Source organism: Ogataea polymorpha (assembly GCF_001664045.1).
Source record: "Ogataea polymorpha strain NCYC 495 leu1.1 chromosome Unknown OGAPOscaffold_6, whole genome shotgun sequence".
Classification (NCBI taxonomy): Eukaryota; Fungi; Ascomycota; class Pichiomycetes; order Pichiales; family Pichiaceae; genus Ogataea; species Ogataea polymorpha.
In genome coordinates, this window is record NW_017264703.1 from 660848 (window position 1) to 682816 (window position 21969).

Consider the following 21969-nt stretch of genomic DNA (forward strand, 5'->3'; position numbering starts at 1 on the left):
TCCCATTTAATATCTCGCAATGTCAAATATCACTGGAGACGCTTTATTCCGTGCAGTAACATCCAACGATGATAAACTGGCATCACAGCTAATATTGGAATTTAAAGCTCATATCAAAAGAGATCTTGTTAATTTGTCTTACGTACCAAAATACTTTGAAACACTAGTATTGGCATACAACAAACCAAGCTTGGCTACCAATTCATTTTCGACTATTTGTCATTTGGTTAAACGTGTGAGTATTCAAGATTCAAAGGTGCTAAAGCTTGTGGACTTTCAGGTCGTGCCCTTTCTCATAGATCGCCTCAATGATGAAAAGCCATCTCTCAAAAACACAGCCAAGAAAGCCATGTTGACTTACTGGCAATCTGTACCGAATGAGTTTGAAATGAGTTTGAAATCGTATGGTATGCATCATTTTGATCCATCAGTGAGGCACGAAGTGCTCAAAATGCTTTGCGAAATTGTCGACAACACACCAGGATTCAGTTTCAAGACTTTTCTTCCGGAAACAGTAATGCTCCTAGATGACAAAAGCCACGAAGTCTCTAATGCTGCATTAGAGCTGTTAGTATTGGTGTTCAAAATTGTTAACCCCAACAATAAAACTGCAAAAAGCGACTTGGTTAATCAATTAATGAAATCTAAGATATCTCGATCTCAGTCAATCAGAGTATTAAATCATATTGATGAAAGCTTGGTGGCCGAATACATCAAATCACTGAATCAGGCATCCTTTGTCAGCGCGGGACCTATAAAAGTTACCACAACAACCATCTCAAACCAGAAAAATATCACCTCCAAATCTGGCTCCGATATAAAAGCTCATGATCGACCAAAGGCAAAAGTACCAGTGAACAATCATTCACTTAGGATGCATACCCCCACCACGCAGTTACGAACAGCACTCAAAGAAAATTCACATAAAGAAGCTCCAAGAGATGTATCCGATAAAAACGAGCGAGATATACTGCATTCAGAAACTGAGCCAACGATTTTAGAGTTCGTGAAAGACGTACCTCTCTATTCTATACAAGACTCACTGAAACCCATGAATTTCAGTGGAGAAGACCAACTGTCAGAAAAACTTAATTCTCTAACAGCACCTTTTCAAGGCAGAGAAACTGAGTTCAACTGGGCTCTTAGAGAGCAGGCCATTGTCCAGCTGCGATGTATAATAAGAGGGAATGCAACTACGGACTATCAGGAGTTGACCGCACAATTCTTGAAGATGGAGAAAGACTGTATATGCAAAGCTGTGTCATCCCTCCGCACTACCCTATCAAGTCATGGATGTCAATTATGCAAAGAACTGGGCATCTACTTTGGCCCCTATCTTGACAACGGCCTGGTGGATTCACTAGTTATGTCATTAATCAAACTCACGTCATCTCGCAAAACAATTTCACAACAGAACGCGAATGCAGGCATCATAGGCCTACTCATAAACACTAGCTACAACCAGAGATTAGTGAATCAAATAGCGGTTGCGGCTCAGGATAAAAATGCACAGCCCAGGGCTTACGCAGGAACATGGCTTCATATTTTACTAGTGAAATACAGAGATAACAAATCCATTGTCGATAACGCGGCATTTTTGGAGCCTGTTGAACGAATCATTGCGAAAGGCGTTGGAGACCCTTCTCCTGCCGTTCGAGATTCGATGAGAGCTGCATTCTGGTGTTTGAATACTATATTCCCTTCAATATGCAGTCGTATAGTGAGTCGACTAGACTCCAGCACTTTGAGGGCTTTGGAAAGAGCCAAACCAAAGCCAAATCAACAAGTCCTAAATCAGACGTTCATACAAAGGGCGAACAGTCGGCCATCAATGAAAGAACTTATAATCTCAAAGCAGAAAGAGGCACATCAGTTAAGTTCGAAGAGAACAGTGAGTGAATCAAAGACGGTAGCTCGCAAAAAAAGTTTAGATTTTCTTGATGACGGCCTTTCTGAAAAAAGAGTCAGTTCTCTAAATAGGGTTGTTTCATCAGGATCTGGAAACCAAAATCAGGCCCCGTACAATGAAAAAGAAAAAGAAGATTTTGAAAAGAAAGACGACCATACGGGGACATTTACTCTCAATATACCTGTTGATAAAATTCGAAAGCATATGGAAACATATGATCTTGATTCTGAAAGCGAAAAAAGAGAGCGCCATATATATAATCTTCTCTCTTCGGATGAGAGAGAAGATCAAGTGGAGGGACTCAAAAAACTGATATACGGGGAGAATACCGATTCATCGAGCAAATTAATCTATCTTGCTAACAGATTATCGGTCATAAACCCGTCCGCATTTTTTGATTATTGCAAGATGCCTGATTCATTTGAGAAACTATGCTATATTTTAGAATCCGAGAACCTGCTTCGCATAATTTGCTGCTACAATGTGAATCATACACTTTATAGTGAAAACCTGACAGCAGTGGCAAAGGTATTACAACAAAGTGAGTTGGTTAGTGCACTTAATGTTGTCCTGGATCATTGTATTGATGCCTCGAATTGTGATGATATCAACTTGTCGATGCAGTTCGTGAAAAACCGAGTAGGATTTCTGGACACCTGTTATTCGGTGGTTGATTACTTGTTGAGGCAAAGTCAGGTCAAGCTGAATTCAAATGAAATAAAAATGCTATTGAGGCGATTATTTAAAAGCTGGGAAGTTGTTCACATGGAACCCACGAAATTGATCTCAATTTTACGAACGGCTTTTGAAATCTATGAATCCGACTTTATTGAATGCTTCAACGAACATGATGACAGGATTTTAAAAAGAGATTTGAAAGACAAGATGCCCTTCGAATTTCAGAAACGCTTTGGATCGCCAGCATCTTCATTCCACGAGAGCCTTGGATTGGCAGAAATGGAGGAGCCCATTGCTGACGGACTCACTATGGTTGTTGGAAATAACTTTGATCGTTCAAAAGATGTGAAGTCCGATATGACAATGATTATGCCAAATTTCAAGAGCCATATAAACCCAAAACATCTACCAGAACCAGAGAATCCTTTTGTTGAGACCGTTAACGAACAAGCTCCTGATTTCAAACCCAACTACGATATATCCAAAGTATTTCAAGACCAAAACGAATCAGTTCGAGATTCAAATGTTCCTGAATCGCTAGATGATAAGATGGAAACTGATAGATTGCAAATTATGTCCGACACCACACCAGATCTTAATCAATTGACGATATCAGACAACAGGAATGACAGTTGTGCGGAGGAGAAACAAAGGCGTATGAAAGAGCCCGATTTGCCATCCAAAGCTTCCAAAGAGTTACTTTCCGCTTTGGTGTCGGCCGATCCTCTTTCCCAAATGACTGGCTTGGCCAAGGTTGAGATATATGATGACAGCAATCACTTGTTGCGGCAAATGGACTCATGGACCGAGTTTGAGGCCTATAAAATTTCTAAGACATCTTATGATATCTCAAAATCAGAGACACTTTTAGAGAAGCTTTTGGGACAGACTATTACGAATGCAGAACTTTATGAGTTCACGTCTTTGTTAAGTCATGAGAAAGTTTATGAGCTTAAAGTTGTGCAACAGGCAGCTCTGGATTATGTTGCTTCTAACCCGTCTCCCGATCACATGTATGCATGCCTTTTGATCCTGCGAACTTGCATTCTGAATAACAATGGGTTCAAAATAGGCGAGGTTTTCCATAAATTGATTGGTATCTACTCTGAATGCGAAGGTCAGGCTGATTCTGATGAATTGTTTTTAGCTGTTTCGGAAACTTTAGATCTGATTCCTTTTTTGGAACTCTATGTGGAAGCACTTCAAAACAGGGATTCGAATAGTGTCGCAGTTCAAGTCCTCCTACTAGAAAGCCTTCGAAAACACATCTCTCCTGCTAAATTGCACTCAGAGCTTGTCTTTAAACTGGACTTGATCTTCTACAAATATCTACACTCACAACATACAGCAGTTAGGAGATCTGCTGTAATGCTTTATGCGATCCTCCAGAATTTGAAAGATCATGCGCTCCTGGGTCAGTCGATAACAGAGCTTGTCAATGATCTTATTCTAAAAAAACTCAATGACTCACAGCTTAAGCTAGTCAAACAGTATGCGGCTGGAGCTTGACAGCATGGTACACACGTGCAAGTTTTCGAAATTGACGTGACATATTACAGCCAAATAACTGACGCATTCTCTTTCACACTTAGTATATACAGATATAAGGCTAAAAGATATTAAGGTCTCCTCAATAAAACGACTCTCCCTCATCGACAAATAGTGGCTTGAAACGCTCATCACTTGGAACCCAGGGTTCAAGTGGTTTGTAAAGGTAGAATGCTTTGAGAGCGCTAACACAACTTCGAATACGAGCCTCTTTCAAGGAGGTACCTTGCCCCTCTCCTAGAAGATTATCTCCGCTGAAACAGCCAACAATAAACATTGGAGAACTCGACTGTCTACCTGTTTCAGAAATGAGCCTAATAGTAGGAAGTTCCATATTCTTAGTTTTGAGGAGTCTTGCCAAAAGTTTCCCTGGCTCTTCAAATTCGAACATCGATGATATATCGACGTTCCTTGACAAAATATGTTTGTAAATGAAATCTTTGGTTTCCCGCTCACCATCTGCAGCAAACACACCAGCCACAATAGCTCTTGCACTATTGGCATATGCGGTAGCAGTACTCAAGGAAGTTTCCGATGTAGTACTATATTTTGTAATACCCGCTTCCACTTCTTGCGCCTGCCTGTCATATCTAAGTCTGCCAAATCTAAACAATTTGGGCTCTTTAGACAGATACTTTTCAAGATTAGTACTCAGATCTTCTTCAATGCCCCAGACATTTTTAGCGACGTCATGAAGCGCATAATCACCCACAAATGCTTCAGTTGCAGCCTTCAAAATTCCAATTGGAAGTCGAGGGTAGGTTGTTATGAGGTACTCTGTTGTATAGTAGGAGAGCATGCTCGATCCAAAAAGAGCCATTTGATGATTATCAACATACTCATTGTTCTTCATTCTGGATGTAAGAGCTCTCACAAGGGTCGACTTTTTGAAGTTCTGTGAAAGATTCAATCTCGCATGCAGAGCTAATATCGAGGGAATTTTTTGGGCTTCGTCTTCAGACAATTGTATTCCATACGAGGTTCTCTTATAATCACCAAAGTTTGTTGGTGAATCAGGTGTCTCCAAATCGTCGCTGTTCATCCGGACATTATTGGCTTTCTCGTATGAGAGTTTATGCACAGGCTTCGGCTTTGACTGTGCAACAACTTTGGTCAATGGTGATAGGGATATATGTCTCACAAACCTCGTCGTTGAGTACCGTGTACCAAAAGCTATATGAGGCCCGTGATTCATTGTGTCAGAAAAACGGTTGTAGGTTAGTGTAATCAATCGACTTGAAAAAATTGGTGAAAAATTATAGCATGGTATTTTTTGTACACGCACGAACGCAAGATCATATACACCTGAATGAGGGGCTAAATATACTTAGTTTCAAATTTACAATGGTAAGTTCTCTTTCTACTCACTAACGCCAGGTCAATCAATTTATACCTAAGTGGGTTAGGCCACCAACTGGTGGCTGGTACCATACTCCAAAGAATCACACTGTTAACGCAGCAATTGCTTTCTCAGCTTACGGAGTGATTATGTATTACCTGTACCTCAAAGGTGAGGAAAACACGTATGATCCACAAAAATTATACTCCGTTGAACACGTTAAGAGATGGGAAAATGCTGTCGCAAAAGAGGTTAAGTGAAAACCTTCGAAGACTTCAGGTATTAGATCTCCTTTTCATAATTTGACAGCTACAAGCCTTATTTATTATCTACCAGATTAGTAATGATTTATCAGTAGAGGTAGACTTTGCATTTTTCGTTCATTGATAACACCTTTCTAACTAATGCGAAAGATTCGTCGTAGTCCCATATATTTTGCAACTTTGAGTCCAAAAATGAGGAATCACAGATGATTGCATCTATCATTTTAAAAGTCAATGGTGTGTTTTCGGTCTCCAGAATTCTAGATATCCGTCCAGGGGTACCTATAAGGAGTCTCGCCTTTGACTCCTTTAATACTTTTAAATCATCTTGGAGTTTGTTCTTACTGATCAATTTAAGAGAACCAATTGGAAGACATTTGACAGCTCGAAAAATGTCACATGCTCGTATGGCTGAAATTGATACGACCAAGATGTACCCCTTATCTTGAAGGACTCGCTTCAACTGTGTCTGAATATAGTTTTTGTAGTTATCTAAATTTCGCTCAAGAACAAAGCTTTGGGTATCTACGATGGCAGACTTGCCAATGTATAACTCACCTAACTCTAATGGAGACAAATCAGGAAAGCGTTGTCTAATCTTAGCGGCAAGCTTTTCGGCTATCACACTGGGTACTTCCTTAGCGAGGTTTCGTTTTTGTTCCATATCAAGTAGCATCTTTTGCCTCTTCTTTTGGGAGAGCTTATCACTCTTACACTTACGCTTTTTTCCAACGTTGTGCGTTTCGTGGTTTTTCGAATGGTTGTAATCTTCTACTTGGCCCTCCGGATCTGAGCTTGAAGTCTCTTGGTTGTGCACCAAGCTTTCTATCTGGTCATCCGAAGAGTTGTAATTGTAGTCCAGTCCGTCATTCAAACTATCACCGTGATCAGACATAAGTAAAGGTCTATCTATACCCTCGAAAAAAATCCAAAATTTAATTTTTCGTGTGGCTAAAAATCCGGGCTGGTGCTTTAAATGTTTGTTAGTTTTTTGGGTTGATTCAGAACATCTGCTACCGATTTGAGCATTTAAGTGGCTTCTCCATTCATCAATTTTCAGACAAGGTTTGAGTCATATCCTTCAAACGCCTTTTTCGCGTAGTGATTGATTCTAATAAATAACCCAATATGAGTTCAAATCAGTCTCCTTCCAAATTTGACGACGCGACTCAAATGACCAAAGCTCCTTTGTCTCCGAGCGAATACGATAAAATAGGTTCTGCACGTGAGAATCTTGCAAACTCGCACGTAAGATCATTGGGGTTGGATGACTCTAATATTCTGAGAACTCCGATTCATGTCAACTCGCTATCGAAAGTTGAGCTGAATACCATCATTTCCGGAACGCAAAATGAAGATGCATCTAGCGTGAAAACTCCTCGACGACCAACTCAAAGACCTTCACGAACACCGTCTCGAACCCCATCCCGCTCTGGTACTCCCAACCGAACTCCCAGAAAGCCAACGACTCCTATAACGTTGCAAGCGATTGCCGATGGAACAACCCCACGTCGGCATCGGCTTCTTTTGTCGGTATCCAAAAACAAAGTGAATAGAAGCTACTCCCCTCGTAAGGATTTACAGATGCTGGGGCGATTACTGACACTGGAAAAAGAAGATGGCCGAAAAAAGCGAAAGATACAGCATGAAACTAATCAAAGTAACGCATTGGAGATCTTGTATGCGAAACTTGCAACGGAACCCACAGAAAAGCACGGGCCGGGAGAATTATCAGGGGAGTTGTTGTCACAATCGAGGAGCCTTTTAACCACACCTGATAGAACACCGAGAAAGGGACGATTATCGAGTAGACTCTCTCTCGAAGCCTCATTTGGAAATTCAAATGTGGCCTTACCTGAAGCAATTATTCGCAAGCAGGGAGATTTTGACGACGACTCCAATGAAGGTAATTTCGCATCTTCTAGCGTAAATCGGCCTGTCTTAGAAGACATTGACAATTTTGATATCGGAGGGGTTTATGACGCGTTCAGCAGTGATGATAGTGACGACAACGATAGCCTTGGTGGTGAGATTCAAGATACAACCGATCTTTCCCTCTTAAACGTACGTCCCCAAAATAAGGTGCCTCCTTTTGTCACCATTCGGAAAAGAACAAAAGATTTACAAACCGGCTCACGCAAGCGTCCAATAATATCGCTGGCTATGATAAGAAACATCACAAGATGGCTCCTAAAGGAGAATTACTTGAAAAAGCTGCAATCAAAGGAAGCTTTGATTGAACTCCAGCATATCAGTGAAGAGTTTTTCAGACAGGAACTTAGTGATCTTGAAAGCTACATTGAACATTCAAATCGTAGAACGGTCAGTTATGTTGATATCAAGCTTCTATTGCATCGTGCGCGACTTGACCCGTCTTATGATCTATTTACGTTCACGGATAGAGCCACCTCCATCGAAAATGACATCCTGAACTTGAGTTCGCAGGTTTTTGATCTTGAAATCACGTCGGAAATTGAGAAGCTCCTGTACAGAGACAAAATTCAACGTTCAAAGAGAATAAAAAGACAGCTCTTTAAGGAAGAGGAAATTAAGAGACGATTAGAGCAGGACATTCAGAATGAAAGCGTAGGCTCGTCGGACTCAAACAGCGATCTTGGAGAACAAGAACATATGGAAAAAATTGAGAGGCCCATATTGAGAAGCCCGTCTCTCAATAAGGGAAGGTCTGCCGCTAGGAGCACTTTGCAAGATGAGTTTGAAATTGACATTGCAAATGAAAGTCAATTTGATTCACACTTGTATTTACGAATAGAAGATAATGGAACCTCCAGTGATAGCTCTCTGGTCATCCCACTAGAAGAAGAGGACAGCGAGGAGGAAGAATGAGAATAAGAAAATGCAAAAAAAAATGCTATCATCAAAAGATGAAATGTAAACTATGTGTAATTAGAGAAAGTACATTTGAAAGAAAAAAAAATTTAGATAAAAATACAGTAGAGTCTCAAAAAGATTTGTATTCTACCAATTTTGATAACTTCGCCAATGCTTTCTTTTACTTCTAACAAGATTACTGCTGCTGGAAAACGTTCTGTCAGATATCTTTCACTGACATCCGATCTTGCCAGGTTAATGGAAGCCAAACCGTTACATCCTGTGGTGGTAGTTGGTGGTGGTCATGCAGGTGTTGAAGCTGCCGCGGGCTCTGCCCGCACGGGTGTTTCCACTACCTTATTGACACCTGATATAAGCAAGATTGGTGTGACTTCATGCAATCCTGCCTTTGGGAGGCATCGGAAAAGGTACACTGCTTAAAGAGGTCGACGCACTAGATGGTATTGCTCCTAGAATTGTCGATAAGTCCGGAATACAATTCAAGGTTTTGAACAGATCAAGGGGTGCTGCTGTGTGGGGCCATCGAGCTCAAATTGACCGGAAGCTGTATTTGACAGAGATGCAGAATTTTTTGAAGGATTATTCTAATCTTAATATTTTGCAGGCAAGAGTTGAAGACCTGGTTGTTGCCCCATTGACAAATGAATCGGGAGATGAAAATAACTATGATGCCAAAATTTGTGGCGTGGTTTTGTCTGATGGAGAGATTCTGCGCTGTGAAAAGGTTGTCATAACGACGGGTACGTTTTTGAGCGCAGAAATACATTTAGGGTTGGATACTTGGCCTGCAGGAAGAATAGGGGAAGATCCTTCTTATGGGCTGAGTAAAACATTCCGTGAGGCAGGCTTTCGTTTAGGCAGACTAAAAACTGGCACCCCTCCGAGAATATCCGCTAAAACTGTTGATTATTCGAAGGTTTCCGAAGAGCCAGGAGATAATCCCCCCGAACCAATGAGTTTTCTAAACGAAGTTCCAGAAATTGAGGATCAGCTACTATGTTACTCCACTTACACCACCCCGGCCATGCACAAGTTGATATTGTCAAATCTCGACAAAAGCGTTCATATTAGGGAAACAGTCAAAGGTCCTCGATATTGTCCCTCTATTGAATCCAAGTTAATAAGGTTTTCTGACAAGAGCAGACATAGAGTTTGGCTGGAACCTGAAGGATTGGATACAGACGTGATGTATCCAAATGGAATCTCATGTACGATGCCACCCGATATTCAAGAAGCCATGCTGAAAAACATCATTGGGCTCGAAGAAGTCAAAATGCTGCAACCGGGTTACGGTGTTGAATACGACTATATTGATCCTCGGGGACTCAAGAGAACATTGGAAACTAAAATGATTTCAGGCTTGTACTTGGCAGGCCAAATCAACGGTACAACAGGCTACGAGGAGGCTGCTGCCCAAGGCATTGTGGCTGGTATCAACGCCGGTTTGCGGTACCAAAATAAGAAACCACTTATTTTGGATCGGTCTGATGGCTATATTGGTATTCTTATCGACGATTTGATTACAAAGGGGGTTGAGGAGCCGTACAGAATGTTTACCTCAAGATCGGAATTCAGAATCAGTGTACGCGCTGATAATGCAGATTTGCGCCTCACGCCTAAGGGATACGAATTCGGTTGTGTATCTGTACAGCGCTGGAATCATTTCACCGAGGAGAATAAGCTTTATCAAGAGAGTTTGGAATTTCTAAAAGATTACAAGCTTCCTTCACACGAGTGGGCCAAGCTTTTGCCTAGTCTCAAAATAAGGACAGATTCAAGCTATAAATCTGCATTCGACTTACTCCGGTATGATAACATGTCATTACATGACTTGATACCCGTTTTACACAATAAATCCCTGGAGGCACTTCCGCGGAAAATAAAACAGAAAATTGACATTCATGGCGAATACCAAGGATATCTAGGTAGAGAAAATGCGCAGATAAGAGCATTCAAAAGTGACGAGAACCTGGTTCTTCCGATGAACTTTGATTACACGAGTATGCCATCTCTCTCCTCAGAAGCAAGATCTTTGCTTAACGAAGCAAAACCGGAAACAATTGGACAAGCAAGAAGAATTCAAGGCATTACTCCCGCAGCAATTTTCGATCTCTATCGTTTGGCAAAACGCGTTTGACTATCTGTAAATAATATACCAAGGACAAATGAATATTCATACTATTAAAATAAATAAAATCGACATGGAACAACGACCGATATATAGCAGCGGATGCCATGGCTCATGATCTCCTCATCTGTGCATCTAGTTTGGAGAAATCCGAGTAAATACTTCTTTGTGTGGGGAACCCTAAGAACCTATGCTTCCATTCATTGATGGCATCTTTGATTCCCCAATTTAGGTTGCGATCAGCTTCCCACAATGCCCAAGTGCCCACAAGTGCTCCTGCTGCAACGGGCTGTCTGATAAAGAAGAAGAATAAAACTGCTGGTCGTAGAACTGGTGCGTACATGAAGGGGATTAGTTCAATTGATTGTTAAAATTGAGGAGTAAGTTACCCGGTGAGAGACCGCTTGTAATTTTTTCGACCCGACGATTTTGTAAACTCTAATGTCCGATAATAAAGCAGCCGAGGTCAACAGGACAATGTCATCTTCGATGTCAACTGAGTTCTCTCAACCACAGCAACAAAATCCACAGCACATGGAATTGATGTATAGGTCATCCCAACCACCGCTCACTGGAGAATACCTTGATACTACTGAATATCATACATCTACATCAACAGATCAATCGCCGCTCCCCACTACGCCATCTCCGCCGGATCAAGCACGTACGTCCTCCGTAACAACACAAACTCAGACTGATCAACCTTATTATGTGAATGCTAAACAATACCATCGCATTTTGAAGCGAAGAATAGCGAGAGCAAAACTCGAAGAGAATCTAAAGATTCAGCGTGGGCGCAAGCCTTATTTACACGAATCTAGACACAAACATGCCATGCGCAGACCAAGAGGCCAGGGAGGTCGATTTTTGACCGCTGCAGAGATCGCCGAAAAAGAAAGGTTGGAAAAGCTGGAAGACATGCAAAAAAACAACGAACTAAACCAGAATCAAAAACAGCAAGACTCCGGAGGAAATGTCGAATGATGACGTACGATAGAAATGTATAATACTACACAATCCTAGTTATTGTGACAAGACTTGCTATATGTAGTTCATATAATTCCCAAGCTTTTGGCAAGTTCCTGCTCTGGTTGATCAAGACTCAAAACAACATTTTGAATGTTAGGAAATGATGCGAGTTCCGATTGAAGATACGCCAAAATCATCTCCTTTGAACTGATTTCCTTAACAGGATCAAAAGGCTTTTGCTGGATAGTGTTTAGTTTATTGAAGCTGGATCCAAATGAAAGCTCATCATTTTCTAGCTCAAGCAAAAGCTCAACATTCTCATTGAAGTTTTTGTAATTTTTGATGCTATCTGATGCGGTTATCTTTAGCAGCTTAGAGAGTACAAGCTTGAAAGCATCTTGACCTATGATTTGAGCGTTTTCAGTTATCAGGCTGGTAAGGCCCACTATCAAAATTTTCTTGTCAAGCAAATTATTAAATGATTCAATTGTAGGGACGATGACGCCAACAAGAATCTGTTGAAACACTCCCGATTGAACATTCTCTATGAATCTAATGACAAAGGAAGAATTGAGCCCATTTTTTTTCAAGTAAGGATCGTTTGAGGTTGGCAAAGCAGCAATGGAGCACAAAAAGACAATGAATCTTTTGACAAATTTATCTGTTCGAACCGTCTGTAAACGTGAGAGCAATATCATTGCCACTTCTTTCAAAAAGGGCTCTAGGCAAGACATGTCAACGTTTAGTAAGATTGTTTCCAGGAAGTCAAATCCCAAATGATCGTTCAATTTCGAAGACACGAGCTTTTGGAAGACTCCTAAAATGGGAGTTAGACTTGCGGCGGATGTGAATAATGAAGGTTTGAATCTGATAATTGCTGCCAATAGCCTTTCAATGGCTGGGATGTTAGCTTTCAACTCCCAAACTGCTGGAGAACACAGAGGCTTAATTAGTTGCTCATATTCAAGTGGCATCTCGGCAGAGTTTGGATAAACTTCCAAACAATATGAGAGAATTTGAAATGCATATGGAATGAACTCATGAATGTCCTGAGCTAAAACTGAAAGCATGCAAGGTTTAATCAGTTCGAAAATCTCTGTGATCTGACTGTTGTTGTAACGTATTAATACACAGATTGATTCAAATGTGTAGTGTGAAAATTTCGGATTTGATGGGTTTTTCCCAATAATTTCAACGATTTTCATGAGCTGTTGTAGAAGCTGTGGGGCCCTCTCGCTCAGTGAGTCTTCCGCAGTGAGAAGAATTCTCATAACGCATTTCATTAAGAACTCATTCTCTGCTAGTTTTTCTGGAGACTCTCCCTTCCTAAACATGAGCCTAAACAGATTTGTCAGAAGATCATTGAATACAGACGCTGGGATGTCAGTCTTGCTGAATAGTAACTGTTGATGACTTGAAGGATTTCTCAAAGACAAGATTTTTTCAATGGTGATAGCAGCGTAGGTATACACCACGTAATTACCGTCCTGGAAATGTGAAGACAAAAGTGGAAAAGCTTCGATCAACTGCTGTTTTGTAAGCTGATTTCTAAAAGTGAAAATGTACTTAATTGCATCGACTTTTAGAATTGGATGAGAGACTTGATTAACTAAATCTTGGGCCACATATTGTGAAAAGAACTCAACGACATCCACCAATAAATTGGTAGAGGTTATACCTGCATTCGTAATAGATCCTTTTGCAGCAATCGAGCTGAACAAACATATCGCCAAGTCTTTGGATTTCCAATCTGCCGGATTGGACTGAGAGCTGGCCAAATAATGATTGACGTAATTCATAACCACCTGAGTGACATCCTGCTCCTTATTTTCTTTCAAAGCTCTCAAAAAATCTGTAGAGGCCCTTCTTCTTGTGTCGGAGTCAGAACCCTCAAGGTCCCTTCTTGTATACTCAATAGGGTCATCCTCAAATAATTCCTCATCTGACTCTCTCAACATCACGTTTGGCAAAATGATTTTTTCAGTAATTTCTTTTAACGCGTCCTCTGATTTCAACGTGCTATTGTACTGCTCCAGAGAAGCAATGATGGTGAGAAACTGTAAAGCTTTTGATGCCAAAATATCATATTTCGGCTGTGTACCAATAGAACTCAGCAAATCCCAAATGGTTCTGATGAATTCCGTGATTATACTTCCCAGCTCTTCTTGGTACCTTGTAGTGTACAGTTGGATTAATTCACAACAACTTGTTTTCACTTGAGTAACGATATCTATCTCTTCAGTATCATTGGAATCTTCAAGTAATGGGTTTGAGTATTTCAAGTATTTGTGTATGACAGCCATACCTTCCTGGAGATGGTCTTCGAAAAACTCTGGAATATCCTGACAATTCAAGTCGTAATAAATTTTAACCAACAACAACAGATTATCGAACAAAAGTTTAAGATTCTCTTTGTTTGAGGCATTTTGATCGATAAGATTATCGACCATCTTCAAAAGCTCCAGAAAGGGTTGGGCAAATTGTGAGAGAACAAGATTGATTTCGATGTAGAGCTCATTGGAACCAAATAGAGGCCGCCATCTTTTGAAAATTGAATGAGCGACTTTCAAAACCCCCTTATTGGTGTGCATATTCTCTGGAGATAGTTTTCCAACAAGTTCTTGTATGAGCTCCGGCCACAATTCTGGAAATTCCGATTCCGCAATGAGGGAGACTGCTTCGCCGATTTGAATTTGAAGAGAATCAGGCAGCTGAATCATAAGTGAGAGAATCTCTGCTTTAATCATCTTCACGTCATCTAAATGAAGTCGATAAACACCTGTCTCATCAATCCATTTTCTCTTGACCAAGTTCTTGAAATATAATGATCCTGCCAATCTCACAGAAGAACTTAGCTCATTGGCCGCCACTACGTGTAATAGTGTAGATGGAAAGCCCTTCTGATCTTCAACACTTCTCAAGCTCTCCTCCGCAAGTTTTGCGGTAGAGGGTGACAACGATTGTGCCAATAGTTGTGATACAGATGCAATATCCGACATCAAAAAAATCCACTCGTTGAAGATGAAAACATTTATATATTGTATTCGGGAATTTTTTTATGGTGATCGTCGCACACCAATCTCCATTAAAATAAAACATCTAATCGAAAAATTTGGCAAACCTTTGCCTCACGCTTTTCTTCTCGTCTTCTACAAGCTTTTGGACCACGGATAGCTCACTCTTTATTCCCTGATCATTAGGAGACAGAAAACTTGCCTTTTGGAGGAATTCCAAAGCCACTTCAAAATTTTTAAGCCCTCGGTAGGCCATACCTAAGCGATAAAATGTCTTCGATGTTTGGGTCTGTGTCATAGGGACGTCTTTGTCCATTTCCAATAGATACCCACAATAGTCAATTGTAGTCTTATAGTCGTTCATTTGGAGTGCCACTAATGCCAAATTGAGGTAGATCGTTTTCTTAAGATTCAGAAATTTCTTATGATATTCAGGGTTTGTGTCTTGATCTGGAATCAGCTCATTACAATACCGCAAAGCCTTTTTATATTTCAGAAATGCGTCTCGTAGTCTTTTTTCTTTCAAGAGTAATGACGCCGACTCCTTTATCACTGTGCTAATTTTGTATGTCATTTCAGGATTCTCAAGGTCAAGACCCTCAACTTCATTGTCATCAGGATATTCTTCATAAATGTCTCCGCCAAGAGAGTCGTAGCATGCATTATAGCACGGAACAGGATCTCCATCGTTCCACTTCCCACAATTTACAATGAGAACCATCTCTTCTTTGACTGGTATCCAGGCCTCTGAATCGCTATTTTTGGTGCTCATAACGGACACTCTCTCAATTTCTCTGACAACCGACTTTCCGTGTCTTACTTTACCAAAAACTGTATGCTTTCCTGTCAAATGAGGAGATGCTAGGGTGTTGATAAAGAACTGGGAGCTATTAGAATTGACCGTGCCTTTATTAGACATACAAACCAAAAACGGTTCATCTATGGCTCTTAAATTTTCATCATCAAAGAGGTTTGATGGATAAATTGATCTGCCACCTTTCCCTAGACCAACGGGAGGATATTCATCATGTCGCATTATCTTGTGATCCGTGTCTCCGCCCTGAATCATAAAATTCTTAATTACTCTGTGGAAGCAGGTATCTTTGTAATCATTAGTCTCGCATAGCTGTAAAAAGTTATCACAGGCTTTTGGAGCCTTCTCAAAGTCAAGCTCAATAACTATCCTTCCAACATCCCTGGTTCCTATCTGAATGTCAAGATACGCAAAAGTTTTCATTGTACTGAAAACTAATTATATTTATTCTCATGGCCTAAAAAACATCTTTGCATTGCCTATTTGAAAATGTGGGGATGGGGATTTTTGATATAATCGAATGTATTGTCTTTCGCTCAGCTCATGTTAATATCGTCAAGCGTTTTAGATAAACCAGCAGCGAGCTGTCTTAAAAGACGATTATCAAATCTCAGGTATTCAAAACAAGAACACAATATATTTTTGCGGGAAGAGAAACTGAGTAGAGCCAGAAACGATTGCATGGATTTGTTAAAGAATCATGATGTTTCCTCGCATCTTCTCTCCAAATTCTATCCCAAGGAGTTTCAAGACATATTTCTTGTAGTCAAAGCTTTTAATTCAAACCTAGCAAAGATAGCATTAGGTTCGAGCATTGAAAGCAACCAGTTTATCAAATTGAAATTCGGATTCTGGAAAGAACAACTTGAGCGTTGTGAGAGGGATGTTTCTGGCTCATTTGATAGTACGCTTCCAAAAAGTATGGGCGAACCAGTTGCTACTTTAGCCAGAGAGTGTATTAGAAAGGGAATTAGAGTAAACTTCGACAACTTACGTCAAATGATTACCAGCTACCAGCATTTTTGTACAGATGAGGGAGTGCGAGGTTTTAAAGACACATACTCGATCTGCTCTTTTGGTGAAGGAATATTTTCACAGATGAACTATGCTCTTCGAGATGCTCTGTTGTCTCCATCTTTTCATAAAACTTCAAAATTTTCTTTGGAGCTAATGGATTGTGCTGGGAGAGGAAAGCTAGAGAATCTTTTGAATGACATTTATGCTCATATAGGACAATCTACGGCCATTGCATCATTCTTGCTTGGATCTAGATATTATGCGACTTCAAGATCCCAAGTGTTACTGCCTCTAGAGTCAATTGCCAAACAAAATACCACACAGGAGGAGGTACTTAGATATTTACAGTCTGATGACACAAACCAAGAGGTAGGCGAAAAAGTAAGGGAAATTGTATTTGATGTTGCTACCGTTGCTAACGATCATTTGTTGAGTGCACGCACAAAGTTCAACGATCTCAAAAATGAAATATATAACCTGGTTGACAAAGAAGGGAGCCTGGAGCTAAAACTAGGATGGGAGCAACTAAACAATGGGGTTCCTGATGCCATGTTCCTCCCGATGATGAATGGGCTTCCTACCGTTTGCTTTCTTGAAAAACTTGAAAAATACGATTTTGAACTAAGAAATCCTAACCTGAGTATAAAAGACTGGAGGCTTGCTTGGAAAACATACAGGTCTTATAAAAATAGGGTTATATAGAGGTATTGGATCTTATCGCATCATCTCGTCTCGGTGCTCGTAACCCACAACATTTTTTTTTTATAGGCGTGGTCTTAATGAAAAACAAAGTGCAGATAGAATCCAATAGCGTTGAACAGATCGAATGGACAAGCAACTAAACTGCTTCTTACATTCGAAAACTATTCAATTCCTACTATAGAAGGATTTATTTTTTTACTGTCGCTCGGTGATCAATTGTGTATTCAATTATAAAGGTAAACTGAACCACTGATCGCGTCAAAATCACTTACCATGATTGACAATCGACTCTCGACGGTTGATCCGCTCTCTTTAGCGATTGAAGAATGTACATTTATCATTTCTGTTATGAGAAAGTCCACAAAGTCGGCATCCAGTGGACCGCTATCCACGCTTCTTGGGACACAATTTGGCAAAGAGAGTACACCTTATGGTGACGACGAGGGATCTACACGTCTTTCAGCCTTTTTGAAGTCTGGAAACAAAATTAAGGAGGATGATCACTTTATAAGTGGATTTATTGAGCTCAGATCTATGTTGAGCGAACTGAAAACAATCGATGACATTGATATGTTGACTCTCCTACAGCCATTCCTTTTGCTGATCAAATCACCTATCACATCTGGCTACATAACAGGCATTGCGGTAAGCTCTTTATCCAAGTTTATCAAATACGGAATCGTCAACGAAAATTGTCCGAACATATTTCAATGCTTGGGCCAAATAATATCAGCGCTGTCGCACTGTCGTTTTGAGGGGTCCGACCAAACACAAGATGACATCTTGCTGATTAAAATAATTCAGCTATTAGAGCTGATAGTTACTTCTAAGTTGGGTGATCTCCTAACTGATGACTCAATGTACGAGTCAGTTTCGACATGCTTTTCCTTAGCAATTAATACCAGGAGACGTGAAATTCTTAGAAGCGCTGCAGAGACCTCTCTTATTGGTATAACCGAGAAAATATTCAGCAAATTGAGATACATCAAAATTGACTCAGGGATTGACCACAATGTCAAGACAACTGAAGTTGAACTTACTGCTACAACAGAAACTGGAGAACTGCCCAATGATATAATAGGAGGTACGGAGTATGCTGAATCTCACGAGTCGACTGATGAGGAGAACGTGAGAGCACGCGAACTTAGTGACGCTGAAATACAAGACAGAAATAGCCAAAGCAGCAGTTCACAGATAAATCATGATGATCCTGAAGATCATAAAACCTCAGACAATAATGAAAGGTATTCGATCGCGGCAAAAACAAACTCTTCCATTGCCGATGATGACCAAGTTCCATTTGGAATTCCTTGTATGAAGGAATACATGAACCACACAATCGAAATCCTATCGCCGGATAATCAGTTCAGATTTACCGAAAGTTCTAGGGTTTTGGCACTAAACATACTTAACACCATTGTCGAGGTCTCAGGTGGTGTCATAGTCCATCATCCGTCTCTTTTTCAATTAATCTCGGACAAAGCTTGCCATCATTTGGTACAGCTCGTTCAAACTGTGGACTCTCCCTATTTGCTTACTCTCGCAATGAAACTCTTTCTTAATTTGATTCTTACTATGAATCATTATTTGAAGATACAGATTGAACTTCTTATGACTACAATCTTTCAAGGTATGGTTGCTGATTCAAAGATGCTGATCAGTGACTTGGATAAAAATGTTGAGAGAATCTTTGAAATGGGGCAGAGGGGAACTTTTGAAGTTGAACCATTGAGCGAAAAAGAGGTCGAAGAATTAGGAGCTGAGTTTCACACAGGAAAAAGCCCCGTGATTAAAGAGATATTAGTGGAAACTTTGAGCGTGTTATGGGTACGCTCTCCTTTATTCTTTAATTCATTATTCAAGTCGTACGATTGCGACTTTGATAGATCCGACATGGCAGAATTGTTGCTAAAGTTACTTTGTCGCTTGTCGGCATCTGAAGTTACGCTTTTTACTACTTCCAATGTTCCTTCCATATGTATGGAAGGTGTTCTTTCATTTGTTGACGGTGTCTATGAACGCACTAGAGCAGCTTCCAAAGCTAATATTGACTTTGAGAAACTTCAGCCAAACCAACTGGTTTTGCAACAAATTAAGAAATCGGACTTCATTGAATGTACCAAAAAATGGAATGAAAAACCTCAGAAGGGTCTTAAGATGCTTCAGGATAAAGGATTCATTCGAGATATTAGTGATGTGAGCGAGGTCTCCAAATTTCTCTTTGAGAAATCCGGAAGAATTGACAAAAAGAAGCTGGGTGAACTGTTAGCTAAGCCCTCGAACACTGAGCTTCTGAAAGAGTTTGTGAAGCTACTTGATTTTAGAAATCTAAGACCAGACGAGGCGCTGAGAATGTTGTTGAACAATTTCAGATTGCCAGGAGAAGCACAGCAAATTGAACGGATTGTTGAAGCGTTCAACGAAAGATACATTGCATGCCAGGACGCTGAAGCTATATCATCAAATGAAGAGAATGATGACGAGAAAGTCACTCCAGACCAGGACTCGCTTTTTGTATTGTCATTCTCAATCATCATGCTGAACACAGACCTTCATAACCCGAATGTGAAAAAACCGATGACTTTGGAAGATTATCAACGCAACCTTAGAGGATGCTACAAGGGAAAAGATTTTCCCCAATGGTATACTGAAAAAATCTATCATTCCATTAGAGAAAAAGAAATCATCATGCCGGAAGAGCATCGGGGCACTTCCAAATGGTATGAGACTGTCTGGCATTCCCTCATTGCAGAGCAAGCTAGCAAGATGTTAAGCGACGACGTCATTGTTGAGGATACTGATAATATAGAAGATTCCCTCCAATTTGACAAGGTTTTGTTTGAAAAGACAAGCAAATATATTGTCAGCACCTTGGTCACAATGTTCGATGATGCTACTCACGACAGCGTTGTAACAAGAATGATCTCAAGCGTCGAAAAATGTGCTGCAATTGCGTCATACTTTGGTATGAAAGACCTGGTTGATCAAATCATTGAAATTGTTGCACATTTGACAACCCTTACTGGCGTCAAGCCTTCCGAGTTCGCTTTGGAATCCAGAGAATCTCTTCCCATCACAGAGCTCAAGCTTGAAAAGGAAAATGAGACAATCACTGTTAGCTATTTATCCGTTCTCTTTGGTCGAGATTTCCGAGCTCAACTAAGCACGCTTGTGCTTTTCCGCATTTTGAAGAAATCCAATTTTAGAGTGTCAAAGCACTGGGACTTCCTTGTGAAGATTGTTTTGACTCTTTTTGAGAATGGTTTGATCGAACCAAATCTCTTTCCTGAATTCCAGAAGAAGATAGGCTTGGATAAGTTGTCAAAACCAAGACCAGAATTTCAATTTAGTCGTACTAAGGCCCTGAAAGACAACGGTTTGTTTTCAACATTTTCGTCTTACTTGAAGGGCCTTTCTGATGACACTCCCGAACCTACAGACGAAGAGATCGAATGTACTCTTTCAGCCATGGAGTGCATTAAAACAAGCAACATCAGTTCTCTATTCAGGAGTGTTAGCAAAACATCACCTGAAAATATAAATGCTCTAGTGTCAATTTTGTTGAAGTCAATACCAAAGAAAGAAAAGGCAGATCCCCGGACTTTCATACCCGAGACTTTATTTATTCTAGAGATAAGTGTTTGCTACCTGTTATTGACTGGGGATTCAAAGCTTGTTGTTGAAATACTGAATCTATGCGATGAGATCTTCAGTCCTGCAGAGGACTTTAAGATGGGCTGCCTAGTCAGAGTGAATGCTTACAAGCTTCTGTTGTTGCACAACGGAGACGACTCCAATGTTGATCTTCTTAACAGCACTATCGACAAGTTTTATGATATTGCTGATAAAAACCGAGACGCCCTGATGAAGTATGGATCAGTCATTTTGCATCCGCTCCAAATGCTAGTTTTAGTGAAAGGCACATGGTGTCAAGACATCCTGTCCAAAAATGGCAAATATTGGTCGCTAATTCGCATATTCGCTTCTTCTCCAAAAAATACGGAGGTTGTTTACCAATTTATGCGCAACCTTGTGGAAACTCTCCCTGAGATAATCACATATCAAAACTACATGGATATTTTAGGCCTTCTCGACGAGATTTCGGCAGTTGGTGCATATGGAGCACAATGGGAGCAAGAATATGATAAGCTGATTGCTAGTGGCCACAAGGTAGAGAAAAATAAAAATCCGTTCCAGGATTTGGTGGCAACGGCTACAAAGTCAATCACGTTGACATTAGGCTTAGCAAAGCTCTTCGATTCAAGCAATTTCAAATCCACTATCCCGACTGATACCGATAGCTCATCTATTTGGTATCCTTTGATTGAAGCTATTGCTCACCAATGCTACAACCCATGCAGAGAGTTAAGATCTCACGCTCTGAAAACGCTCACAACACTACTTGTTTCCTCCGACCTACCACTTGGCTCTTTATCCCCTGAGTTGGTCTTGGATGCGGGATGTATACGTTTGTTACTGGAGTTATTAAAGCCGGATGTGGAAGGCACAGATGCAGAGGGAATGATCAAAACCCAACACGATGTGCTGAATTTGACTTGCAAGGTGATCCTAATTTACAAATTCACAGATGTAAATGCGGTCATCGGTAAGGTTCTTGCCGTGTCTTCTAAGTTTATTGTCAAAAATCGTCATCGTCAAAATTTTAAGGATGAAGTGCTGGAATTCCTAAAAAACATGCTACTTGTCAAGAAAGAAGAAGCTGATTTGGAGAAAT

General features: G+C 40.4%; 10 protein-coding genes across 10 annotated transcripts; 6 read left to right on the top strand and 4 right to left on the bottom strand.

The window, feature by feature from the left end:
* Positions 1 to 19: 19 nt before the first annotated feature.
* On the top strand, positions 20 to 4175 carry OGAPODRAFT_77781 (uncharacterized protein; the record flags this gene model as incomplete). The annotated part of the gene is made up of 1 exon (XM_018356375.1): positions 20 to 4175. The coding sequence occupies one exon, from the start codon at positions 20 to 22 to the stop codon at positions 4094 to 4096; it is 4077 nt and encodes a 1358-aa protein (XP_018209392.1). The 3' UTR covers positions 4097 to 4175.
* OGAPODRAFT_17217 (uncharacterized protein) lies at positions 4163 to 5338 on the bottom strand. Its single transcript, XM_018354974.1, has one exon. The coding sequence runs from the start codon at positions 5328 to 5330 to the stop codon at positions 4218 to 4220; it is 1113 nt and encodes a 370-aa protein (XP_018209393.1). The 5' UTR covers positions 5331 to 5338; the 3' UTR covers positions 4163 to 4217.
* Positions 5339 to 5764: 426 nt separating this feature from the next.
* OGAPODRAFT_17218 (uncharacterized protein) lies at positions 5765 to 6641 on the bottom strand. The gene has a single exon (XM_018354975.1). It carries the CDS (start codon positions 6630 to 6632, stop codon positions 5826 to 5828), a length of 807 nt encoding a protein of 268 aa, XP_018209394.1. The 5' UTR covers positions 6633 to 6641; the 3' UTR covers positions 5765 to 5825.
* A 224-nt stretch (positions 6642 to 6865) lies between these two features.
* OGAPODRAFT_95460 (uncharacterized protein) lies at positions 6866 to 8596 on the top strand (the record flags this gene model as incomplete). The annotated part of the gene is made up of 3 exons (XM_018357752.1): positions 6866 to 7105; positions 7135 to 7247; positions 7549 to 8596. The coding sequence occupies 3 exons, from the start codon at positions 6866 to 6868 to the stop codon at positions 8582 to 8584; spliced, it is 1389 nt and encodes a 462-aa protein (XP_018209395.1). The 3' UTR covers positions 8585 to 8596.
* Positions 8597 to 8719: 123 nt separating this feature from the next.
* OGAPODRAFT_17219 (uncharacterized protein) lies at positions 8720 to 10753 on the top strand. Its single transcript, XM_018354976.1, has one exon. It carries the CDS (start codon positions 9150 to 9152, stop codon positions 10725 to 10727), a length of 1578 nt encoding a protein of 525 aa, XP_018209396.1. The 5' UTR covers positions 8720 to 9149; the 3' UTR covers positions 10728 to 10753.
* A 406-nt stretch (positions 10754 to 11159) lies between these two features.
* OGAPODRAFT_77786 (uncharacterized protein) lies at positions 11160 to 16114 on the top strand (the record flags this gene model as incomplete). The annotated part of the gene is made up of 1 exon (XM_018356376.1): positions 11160 to 16114. One exon carries the CDS (start codon positions 11160 to 11162, stop codon positions 11700 to 11702), a length of 543 nt encoding a protein of 180 aa, XP_018209397.1. The 3' UTR covers positions 11703 to 16114.
* OGAPODRAFT_17220 (uncharacterized protein) lies at positions 11191 to 16114 on the bottom strand. Its single transcript, XM_018354977.1, has one exon. It carries the CDS (start codon positions 14684 to 14686, stop codon positions 11771 to 11773), a length of 2916 nt encoding a protein of 971 aa, XP_018209398.1. The 5' UTR covers positions 14687 to 16114; the 3' UTR covers positions 11191 to 11770.
* On the bottom strand, positions 14787 to 15938 carry OGAPODRAFT_50832 (uncharacterized protein; the record flags this gene model as incomplete). Its single annotated transcript, XM_018355682.1, has 1 exon — positions 14787 to 15938. One exon carries the CDS (start codon positions 15936 to 15938, stop codon positions 14787 to 14789), a length of 1152 nt encoding a protein of 383 aa, XP_018209399.1.
* Positions 16115 to 16155: 41 nt separating the features above from the next.
* OGAPODRAFT_17221 (uncharacterized protein) lies at positions 16156 to 17260 on the top strand. Its single transcript, XM_018354978.1, has one exon. It carries the CDS (start codon positions 16197 to 16199, stop codon positions 17232 to 17234), a length of 1038 nt encoding a protein of 345 aa, XP_018209400.1. The 5' UTR covers positions 16156 to 16196; the 3' UTR covers positions 17235 to 17260.
* A 292-nt stretch (positions 17261 to 17552) lies between these two features.
* Positions 17553 to 21968, top strand: OGAPODRAFT_42654 (uncharacterized protein; the record flags this gene model as incomplete). The annotated part of the gene is made up of 3 exons (XM_018355438.1): positions 17553 to 18343; positions 18479 to 18894; positions 18976 to 21968. Coding segments are annotated over 3 exons (4200 nt in total), but the record flags the coding sequence as incomplete, so codon positions are not given.
* Position 21969: the final 1 nt, after the last annotated feature.

Bases quoted from the DNA above. Each gene is read 5' to 3' on its own strand.
- OGAPODRAFT_17219 (XM_018354976.1), top strand. From the start codon at position 9,150: ATGCAGAATTTTTTGAAGGATTATTCTAATCTTAATATTTTGCAGGCA.
- OGAPODRAFT_17218 (XM_018354975.1), bottom strand. From the start codon at position 6,632: ATGTCTGATCACGGTGATAGTTTGAATGACGGACTGGACTACAATTAC.
- OGAPODRAFT_17221 (XM_018354978.1), top strand. From the start codon at position 16,197: ATGGATTTGTTAAAGAATCATGATGTTTCCTCGCATCTTCTCTCCAAA.
- OGAPODRAFT_17220 (XM_018354977.1), bottom strand. From the start codon at position 14,686: ATGTCGGATATTGCATCTGTATCACAACTATTGGCACAATCGTTGTCA.
- OGAPODRAFT_17217 (XM_018354974.1), bottom strand. From the start codon at position 5,330: ATGAATCACGGGCCTCATATAGCTTTTGGTACACGGTACTCAACGACG.